Source organism: Marmota monax, unplaced genomic scaffold (assembly GCF_021218885.2).
Source record: "Marmota monax isolate L192 unplaced genomic scaffold, Marmota_monax_Labrador192_F-V1.1 WCK01_AAM20220418_F8-fsc00004, whole genome shotgun sequence".
Taxonomy (NCBI): domain Eukaryota; kingdom Metazoa; phylum Chordata; class Mammalia; order Rodentia; family Sciuridae; genus Marmota; species Marmota monax.
In genome coordinates this window covers 14,157,357-14,166,961 of record NW_026692881.1, presented here as the reverse complement: position 1 = coordinate 14,166,961, position 9,605 = coordinate 14,157,357, and the positions used below count along the sequence as shown (strand labels likewise).

Sequence of the window (9,605 nt, the reverse complement as noted above, 5' to 3'; positions counted from 1 at the left end):
AAGGTATGTCTTGGCCCTAGCACGTGCCCTTGACTCTTCCTTAAACTCTCTCCCCAGACCCATTCCTTGTCATTCTAACAATTTCAACTCCTTCCTATCTCCCTTGAAAGTTACATCTTCTGCCTTCCAGGACTTCCCAGAGGAAACTTAGGTACCTCTGTTATGCCCCTCACAGCATAATCGTAATCACAGTTAAATGCTTTAGGTGTTTGCCTCCCCTACTAGGCTGTAAACACCCCAAGGCTATATAGTTGTTACTTCCTGTCAGGGAACCCTGACAGGATCTGTCGCTAATGAACGAAGTCGAACGAATACAAACTTTTAAGTACTGTCTCGATTGGGTAACTGGCCCAAAGTCTCAGGGTTGACCCAACATTCAAGCCCCACTTGACGTTCTTGCTTTGAAGACCATTCTGACTGCTGCAGGGACTGCACCTCCTCTACCTCAAAGCTGGAGCCAGAAGGTGGGCTGGGAGGCGGGAGGTTTTAGGAGCTGCCGAGTATAAAGGTTCTGCAGGGGCTACACGCATCCAGGAACTGGGCGCCGCGCGCATTGGCCTCGGCCCAAGAAAAGGGGCATCCGTCACGTGTACCCTGCTGGGCCAGCCGCTGCCGCACCCCGGGGCAGGAATGCGGCCCCGCCCGGCTCTCGCGCCAGCAAAACCGCGCTGGCCCAGGGGACTGACGTCAATGAAGGGGGCGCCTCCAGGCAAGGCGCGCGGGCGGCCGGGGAGGAGCCGAGGGCCCGCGCGGACACACCCCCTCGCTGCTGCTCTGCCGCTGATTGGACTCAAGGAATCTCCGCACTCGATTCTCAAGACCCGAGAAGGAAAGGGGGCAGAGCCGGCCATGCCCCTTGCACCCTGCCACCGTTGATTGGCCAGTGGAGTCTCCGCGTTCGATTTTGGAAGACTAGCCCCGGAGCTCACAGCAAGGCTGGGGCCGTGGATTGGCTGTTCCGGGGCTCTGGAGCGCTTTCTCTGGGGAACCTGACTGTGACCGAGGTGGCCCGGGCCAGCTCCTGGCTGCGTGCGGCCCGCTTCAGGCAACCAGGTACGTAGGTTGGCGGTACGACTTGGCTCCGCGGTGGGAACGGGCGGGTGGACGGAGACTGGGAACCGCTGGGACACGCACCCCAAACGCACTTAGGGCCCTGTCGTTTTGCGGAGTAGTCACTCTTTAGCCTCGAGGACCGACCCATGCTGGGGATATCGCTGAGTGATCTCAGCCAGAATACTCTCTCCCAGGTTCTGTCCTGCCTGTGAACGTCGCCTGGTCCTTGCAAGCACTTCCTCGGCAGGAAATCTAGAGCTGCACCCGCTCTTTCGAAAGGCCGTGGAATGGTTGGGGTGGGTGCAGCTTAGTTTGCCCCACCTCGATTTGAGATCCGTCGGAGCTGCCCTTCAGCGTACTGAGTAACCGCTCGAACTCCCCATGGGGCGGTAGAGCTTTACTTGGTAGTCCTGATTTTGGATTGCCGCGATTTGCAAAATCCGCAGAAGCAGACAGTAGGCTCTGAGAGATTTCAGAATTTTCTGGGTCCTTCTTTCCCTGAAGACCTTCTCGGCCGTCTGGTAGTAACAAGAATAACAACGGTTGAGAGTGTGGGTCAGACCACCTGGGTGCATATCCCAACCAGCTCTGTGAATTTGGGCAAGTTACTTAATCTTTATGAGCTCGATTTTCTCACCTGCAAGATGGGTTTGACAATAATGTCTCCACAGTGGAGGACAGTGATAATGCAACCTCAGGTGAGGGTTAGAAAGTCCCTCTGAAAGTGCTCTGTTCTACACTTGAAACGAAACTGCCTCTATGAATTTAATCAAAAAGTATGACTTAAAAATACACAGAAGAATTTGTCTCCCTTCATCCTCTTCTCCTAAGAGTGGAGGCCTCTCTAGGAGTTTGTTGTTGGTGATGATGAAGATAACCATGATTCTATAATGCGGTCAGTTTGTAATCTTCCCCTTACATCATTCATTCAACCAACATGCAGAATGGAATGCCTGTTGTATGGCAGGTACTAGAATGAAAGCTCTCAAATACTTCATCTCCCTTTTCCCATTAAGGATTCTATTTCTCACCATTTTGATGATGAGCAAACTGAAGCAGGAGAAAAGTGAGATTTATACAAGGTTATCCAGTTATCCATGGCACAGCAAGAATTCAGAGTTCCTGAACTCTTAAAGTTATTCCTAGACCTAGTAGTTTATTTCCAGGTCATGTCTGAGAATTGGTCTGAGGAAAGAGCCAGTTTCTTCATCTATCTCCTGGGGAATAGATTTGGAGACCCAGTGGGGTCTGGAGCCCACACAGCCATTTGTGTTTTTTTTTTAAAGAAAGAAAGAATATTCTTTTTTTTTTTTTAAAGAGAGAGAGAGAGAGAATTTTTTTTAATATTTATTTTTTAGTTATCAGCGGACACAACATCTTTGTTTGTATGTGGTGTTGAGGATCCAACCCCCGCCGCATGCATGCCAGGCCAGCGCGCTACCACTTGAGCCACATCCCCAGCCCCCACACAGCCATTTGACTCAGCTTCCCAGAGCAGATTTTGGCTGCTGTCCAGTGGCATACCTGTGCAGGGTACTAGGCAAGGGCCATAAGTGTTGATTCTGGCATTGGGCCAGAGCCTCCAGTTATTTTTCTAAGAGGCCTTTGGCCTCTGATTACAGAGATTATTGCTATCACCAGGGTTGTTATTCAAAAGAGACAAACTGAGTAGGAACCAGGAGTTGCCCAGTTTACCCAAGTGTGCTCTGCCTCTCTTGGTCATGTGAGCTCCCCGAGACTCCAGAGAAATATTCACCTGGAAAACTGTTGGAACTAACTTCATATGTTAACAAATAATGCTCAATTGTGCACCATATTTATATATTGCAAATTCATTGCTGGGTGAGTCACTTGTGAAATATATTTTTGTTAGAGCTCTATAGTTCTTATTGCCTGATTCAGAACAAGTAGTACTTTGTGATTTTCAACATTTTGATACTTACTTTGGGGGTTCATTTTTAACCCAGTTTGTGTCAAATTGAAGTGTTTTGCAATTAGTCTTTACTCATTTGTGCACAGACCCCCACAATTATCTTACGTCTGTTCTGAAATGAGAGATCTATTTGTAGTCTTTTAATAGCCCTATGGTTTCATTTTCCAGTTTTAAAAAAGTACCATTGTTCAAGTATACACTGACCTTCCTAGATTAAGGTCTTGTCCAGGAAATTGGGGGGAAAGTAACTATTGAACACAGTGAATGAGATAGGAAACATTCTTCTGATAATAAAAGTGTTCTGATTCACTACTTCATCAGTTTTCCCAAAGTTTACCATCTAGTCCTACCTGGAATACCCCTATTTTTATTCTCAGCCTCATTCTGCTGTATGAATCCCTGGGTGGGAGGCAGAGCCAAAAGTAGGGTGCTTCAAAATCTGGAGGTGCCAAGCCCTTCCCAAGTTTCATGGAGAGTATTGAAGATAGAGGCTCTGACTCTCCCAGATGGTTTCTTCTTTCTTTCTTTTTTGTTTTGTTTTGTTTTGGTACTAGGGATTGAACTCAGGGGCACCCGACCACTGAGCCACATTCCCAGCCCTATTTTGAGTTTTATTTAGAGATAGGGTCTCACTGAGTTGCTTAGCTTCTTGTCATTGCTGAGGCTGGCTTTGAACTCGATCCTCCTGTCTCAGCCTCTGGAGCCGCTGGGATCACAGACATGTGCCACCACACCGGGCTCCAGATGGTTTCTCCTTGGTAGGTTTGTAACTCAGCTGGCTGGAGGCCAGCCATTTCCTCCCCCAAACAGCTGCAGCTACTTGATCCTGTTGCCTTCTTTCCCAGGGTGGGCGTGGGGGTGGGGGTGTGACTGAGTCAGAGGAAGGACATCACCTCTTCTACCACCCAGACCAGCCTAGTAGTCCATCCTAGGCTTGGTCATTAGGGTGCTCTAGAGCAGTGTGTTCTGACTTCCACCAGACCTTGACCCCATAATCCGCTGTAGCAAAGACAATATCTGGCCTCCAGAGGAGATTGAGGAGGGAGAAGGGGAGCTACTAGTTGGGGATTTCCTAGCACCTAACTAGCCAGACCTGTCCACACCCTCTGCTCCTAGGCCCTGGCAGACAAGCGGGGTCATCCTGCTTCCATATAGACCTAGCCTTGTCATGGAGCATTGACTCTCAATACCAGGGCAGGCCCTCAGAGCTGACTTGATTCCCCTGAGGTCCCTCAGCTGGTGTGAGACAGACCCAGGGCTGAAGCCCAGGCTTCTTACTCCTGAGCCAGTGCTTTGTGTGCTGATCTGGGTTGCAGTTCTACATTTCATTGGTGGAAGCAGGGGATTTCCTTTAAAGTGCCATCTGCTGTGGTTGAAGGTTGGGGGCACTTGGGGGATTCATCCAGTAAACAGCCTTGACACCAGTGAATAGGCTGAATTTTATGACTCCACCCTGTGGGATAATTCATTGTTCTTCCCTTCCTATTGGCAGGGCTTCCCCTTTGTGAATTCTATAGGAATGGTGAAGTGCTTCTCATGGAAACATGGAGAAATTGCTCTGAGCTGCTTGGCTATATGGCAGCTGTGGTTAACATCAGGAGTTGCAGTCACAGAACAGCTTCAGGCCTTGGCTCAACCACTGCTTCACAATTCTGTTTCCTTTTGCTCCTCTGCTCAGTGGGATGAAAATAAGTGTCTAGCCTAATTCCTAGGATTGTGTTGATGATTAAATGATACGTACACATTGCTTGATACAGAACATACACCCCATTGTTAGCTTTCCTGTCACCTGAAAGTATTCCTTGGTCACTCTGGTCTTCTTGTCATAGTGTGTTCAATACCATCAGCTCTGGGGACTTAATTCTCACACATATTAACTGGATTTCCATAATAGTGCCTAAGGATTTTACAGTTTCCATTTTCTAGGAAAAACATAATTTCTATGAAATTAATTTATCTGGATGTCTTTTTGTGGGTTTATTTTAGTTATTAAATCTTTTCAAAAAGAGAGTGGGGTTCTTAAGACAGAAACTGGGACTAGGCGAGTGTGGAAATGACTGGAGTCATGAGGGTGGTTATTGAGGTGAGGTGGAGGGAAGGCCAGGGGAGGGAGGGTGTAATGATTCTGGGAGTTTGAATGGGGTGGAGAGATGACTCAAACTCTCCAGAAAAAGAGAACAAAAGGCTGGTTAGGATGAGGGTTGCTTCTGCAAGTGGGTCGAGGGTAGGAAACTAGAATTGCTTTTATTTGATTCTGTACTGTGTGCCTCTTTTACATTGAGTATGTAAATAACTTTACTTGAATATATTTTTACTTTACTTTCCTCCTTTGCGGCTGGCTGCTGGTTGACAGCCTCTTCTGTGGGCAGCTGTGAAGGAGGGCCACTCAGGCCCTGGGGAAGACCAGGACTTGGTCTTCCCTACCCTGTTAAGTCTGGGCTGGGAGGGGAACCTAGACCTGTCCTTAGCCCATGGCTCTGGGCACATGGCTTAGAGGAAATGGAGGATCCATATCACAACTCTCTCCCAGGTACAAAGATTAGGGAGGCCAAAAAAGAGGAAATTTCCACTTATTTAGCTCTTATTGATTACTAGATTCATTTAATTCTTATTACAATCCTGAGAAGTGGGTATTTACATTTAAGGGACAGGCTCAGAGACTGAATAACTTGCCTAAGGTCACAGACCTAGGAAGGTGGCAGGGCTGGGATTCAAACCCAGTCCTATGTCATGCCAAAGTTCTTGATCTTTCCTGTCTCCAAGCTGTTTTCCAATCCCATAGCCTTTCCAGGCTGTACTGGAGACAGGATAAGGTGGGGAGCTTCTTATGTCCTCATTATTATTCAAAGTCAAATATCCAGAATCTAGGAAGATATTTTCATTTCCTGGATGGGAGACATTGACACAAAGCCTGACTTGTGTTGAACTCTTTAAGTCAATCTCTGTCCTTAACAGTATATTCTGACCTTTCCAGCCTTCTCTTCTGTTCCCATCTTCCCCCACCCTGAGTGCTTTGTACTATGGTTAGATCTGATTGGTCTGTTACATACTTTTTGTTAAATTATATGGACTTGGTTCATGCCCCAGGTCTTGAAAATAGGATGTGGAATGTTTATTTTCAATTTGTAAAATTTGAAAAGCAGAATCCAGGTTGAACACCCCAATGTGAAAGTCTGAATGCCCCCAAATCCAAAAGATTTTGAGTGTTGACATGATACCACAGTAAAAACTTTCATACCATGGAACCATTACATGCACAAAATTATTTAAAATATTGTATAAAATTACCTTCAGTCTTTATGTGTAAGACATGAAACAAATGAATTGTGTGTTTAGACTTGGGTTCTGTTCCTAAGATACTTCATTATTTAGCTGTAATTATTTCAAAATTTGAAAAACTCAAAATCTCAAGCATTTCAAATAAAGAATAGTCAACCTGTGGTAGAACGCTGAGCACTGTTCTAAATGCTGTGTCTCTGTATCATCCCTACGAAGTTAGTACTGGTACTAGCAGCTGAAACTTGGAGGGCCAGCCTGCAAGTAGTAAAGTGTGTTTCCAGTCAGGGTAGGCTCCACATCCTCTTTATCTCTGAGTGATAACCTGGGCCTTCATATCAGAGATGTCTAAATCTAGTTCCAGTTGCACAACCACGGGTGCCATAACTTCTCTGTTCCTCAGATTTCCCCCTCGATGAAATGAGGGCTGCTGTGTTTATTATACTTAATTAATGTTATAGGAATAAAGCTTCTATAGCACGGCCTGTTACAATGGTAAGTGCTCAACAAATTTGAGCTGTTACTGGGCATCCTGGTGTTTCCCTGGATTGAGAGTACTCTTCAAGTGCTCCTGGCTCTGTGCTTACCCATGGCCTTGACAGCAAGTCATCTAACCTGAGACACACTTCATTAAAGGGGATGAAAAGTAATTCTTATCTCACTAGTAAATGAGATGATAATCGTATTTGTCATATAGCACTTAAATAAGTTTGGCTGTCAGCCTTAACACCATTTCTCCAAGGTGCCCTGGGAAATTAAGCTTGATTTTTATAGCAAGACTTACTTGTTTGAATCCTGGAGAGCAGAAATACTGGAAGCCCTGGCATTAATCAGGCCCCCAGCTTGGAAATAGCCTCTTCAGCACTGATGTTTCTATGATTTCCATCCTCAGAGTGCCCACAATGGGCACCCCAGCCTCTGTGGTGAGTGAGCCGCTCCCTTGGCAAGCCCCCATTGAGGCCCGGGGTCGTAAGCAGGCCTCAGCCAACATCTTCCAGGATGCTGACCTGCTGCAGATCCAGGGCCTGTTTCAGCGCAGTGGGGACCAGCTGGCCGAGGAGCGGGCCCAAATCATCTGGGAGTGTGCAGGGGACCACCGAGTGGTGGAGGCTCTAAGGAGGCTGCGCAGGAAGAGACCCCCAAGGCAGAAACCCCTGGCTCACTCATTGCACCACTGCAGCCGGCTCAGGTGGGTACTTGGGACTGGAGGGCTGAGGGAAAGGGTGCTAATGATGCCAGCCTCACTATGTTCTGGCTGCATGACCTAGAACCAGTTGCTTGGCTTCACTTTACCATGAGTCCTGTTAAGTGGTTTTAATGTCTACACAGTGCCACCACCTGACAGGCACTAACCACTTCTGTTACTGCTGTCAACTCCTGAAGGTGCCTGGGTCCAATTAGCACCTCCTTGCTTTGCCTTGATTCTTGGCCAGGTGGGAGGGAGTATTATTACAGTTCATAATTCTTTTTACCTATAGTAAAATAGGTAACATTCAAAAGTAAGACTGGTTAAGACCTTAGCTGTGGGAGTAGAGAATGTTCTGGGGATATACTGCAGGACATCATGGGTTACAAGTTGTAGAAACTTCACCTTGAGATAGCATCTCCCCAATTTCTCTAGTCATCCACCTCATTGCCTAGGTCACAAGAACTCCGGTCTCATTTCGCTCTAAACAGTGTTTTGTAGTCCATTGTGACGAACATCTCCTGAAGCCCCCATCTTGTCCTCCTTGGCTTATCATACCTTTGCTCCCAGCAGAATCCCAGAGCCCTGCTCTCCACTGGCCAATGCACAGAGCAGTGCCCCTGAGACAGCCTCCAGTGAGCAGCATTGGAACTCCAGGAGGACAAGTGCCAGGATCCGCCGGAACTGGAGGAAACCAAACCCCACAGGCTACCTTCACCAGATCAGACACTGATCCCAGGCTGGGAATGGCAAGACCTTCCCCAGGAATCATGGGAACTTTACCAAAGGCCTGGGAGGTGAAGATGGAAGACCTGAGGTAGGCAGCCCTGCACAGATAAATGAAAGGAAGAGGCCACTGGCACTGGCCTGCTCAACTCAGAACAGGACTGGAGGTTTCCCCTGGGCTCTACACCATGTGATACCCATTCTTACCACAGTGAGAAGACATAGACTGTTCCTGCCTCAGCCCTTCTTGATCTAACACTATAACCTGGCCTGCATGATATTCTCCTGGAAATCAAACAGGCACTCAGATGCAGCACCTCACCATGTCTGCCCTAATCAGCTGGCTACTACTGTCACCCATAGTCCAGCAGCCTGTCCTACATCCCTGGTGCTGTCAGGCCAGCATGAGGAAACCATGGTTTAAGTGGCAAATAAAAACACTTGCATCAAGAACTGTGTGAGTCTGTTATAGAAGGGGAGAATCCTGAAATGGAGACTCTGGAGCCAGAGGGGGAGGGACAGAAGTTCCCCAGGAAGGAGGCATCAGGGTTGGCCTCTACTGCCTTCTTACCCCATTCCCTGGAGCTCCTATGACACAGCCTTGTTCTTCCAAGGCCATGGGACCCGAGAGGGACAAGACGGTTTTGGCAGGCAGTCCTGATCCATAGGGAAGAACAGGAAGGCTGCTATGATCAGCCTAATACAATGGGCACTGGGCCCATGATTCAATCTTCAGCCAAAGCAGTGAGACCAGCTCTTTAGATGGCTTTTTCACCCTTATGGGCCCACCATCCCAAGGTGCCATAATGGCTAGACCAATCATTCATAAGTGTTAGCATTATCCTTTGTTCCCAATGGCTTGGAAAACTTGTGAGGGTTTTCCCTACTATTCTGGTTCCATTTCAGAAGAAGCATACTATGTATTCATTAGTTTCTTCCTCCCCTTCCCTATCCCACAAGCTAGATCATCCATCACTCCGAGTCAGGGCTGAATAGGGCAATGGTATGTACACAGGGCAGGCTTGCCCTCTGGTGGCCAAGAAGAAAAGCCATTCTCACTTAAGCATAATCCACTTCTTATTCCAAAGCCCTGGAGCTAGATGATTTTGACATACAAAATGTTTTTGTTTTTTTGGAAATAGGGAAAATATGGTCCCTAGTAAGGACCATAAAATCTCATAAAAGGGAATAACATTTCTGCAACAAATATTCACACTAAGAGATACATATGAATAATAATAGCATCATATCAATATAGACTCAAGTAAGGTTTTGAAATGAGTCATGAAAATACTTTTGGTTTTCCAAGCACTGGAACTGTGGAAGTGAAAGACCTGTAAGGAAGCTCTATTAGGGGAAAAGAGCCCCAGCAGCCATGTCTCTGCAACTCCATGGAAACATAGGTTTCTTTGTCCTTAAAACTGCATTCTA

General features: G+C 47.1%; 1 protein-coding gene across 2 annotated transcripts; it reads left to right on the top strand.

Annotated features, from left to right (window-relative positions):
* Window positions 1-770: 770 nt before the first annotated feature.
* Window positions 771-8,627, top strand: Avpi1 (arginine vasopressin induced 1). Of its 2 annotated transcripts, none has more exons than XM_046449735.2 (3): window positions 771-1,053; window positions 7,155-7,451; window positions 8,019-8,627. In XM_046449735.2, exons 2-3 carry the CDS (start codon window positions 7,165-7,167, stop codon window positions 8,179-8,181), a joined length of 450 nt encoding a protein of 149 aa, XP_046305691.1. In that variant the 5' UTR covers window positions 771-1,053; window positions 7,155-7,164; the 3' UTR covers window positions 8,182-8,627. The 2 variants fall into 2 exon arrangements, with proteins under 2 accessions (XP_046305691.1, XP_046305692.1); XM_046449736.2 differs by having other exon boundaries at window positions 806-1,053; window positions 8,022-8,627.
* The last annotated feature ends 978 nt before the right edge of the window (window positions 8,628-9,605 follow it).

Excerpts from the sequence above, each read along its gene's own strand:
- Avpi1 (XM_046449735.2), top strand. The coding sequence starts at position 7,165 with ATGGGCACCCCAGCCTCTGTGGTGAGTGAGCCGCTCCCTTGGCAAGCC. Across the intron at positions 7,452-8,018 it reads CACCACTGCAGCCGGCTCAG|CAGAATCCCAGAGCCCTGCT; the intron begins GTGGGTACTTGG and ends CTTTGCTCCCAG.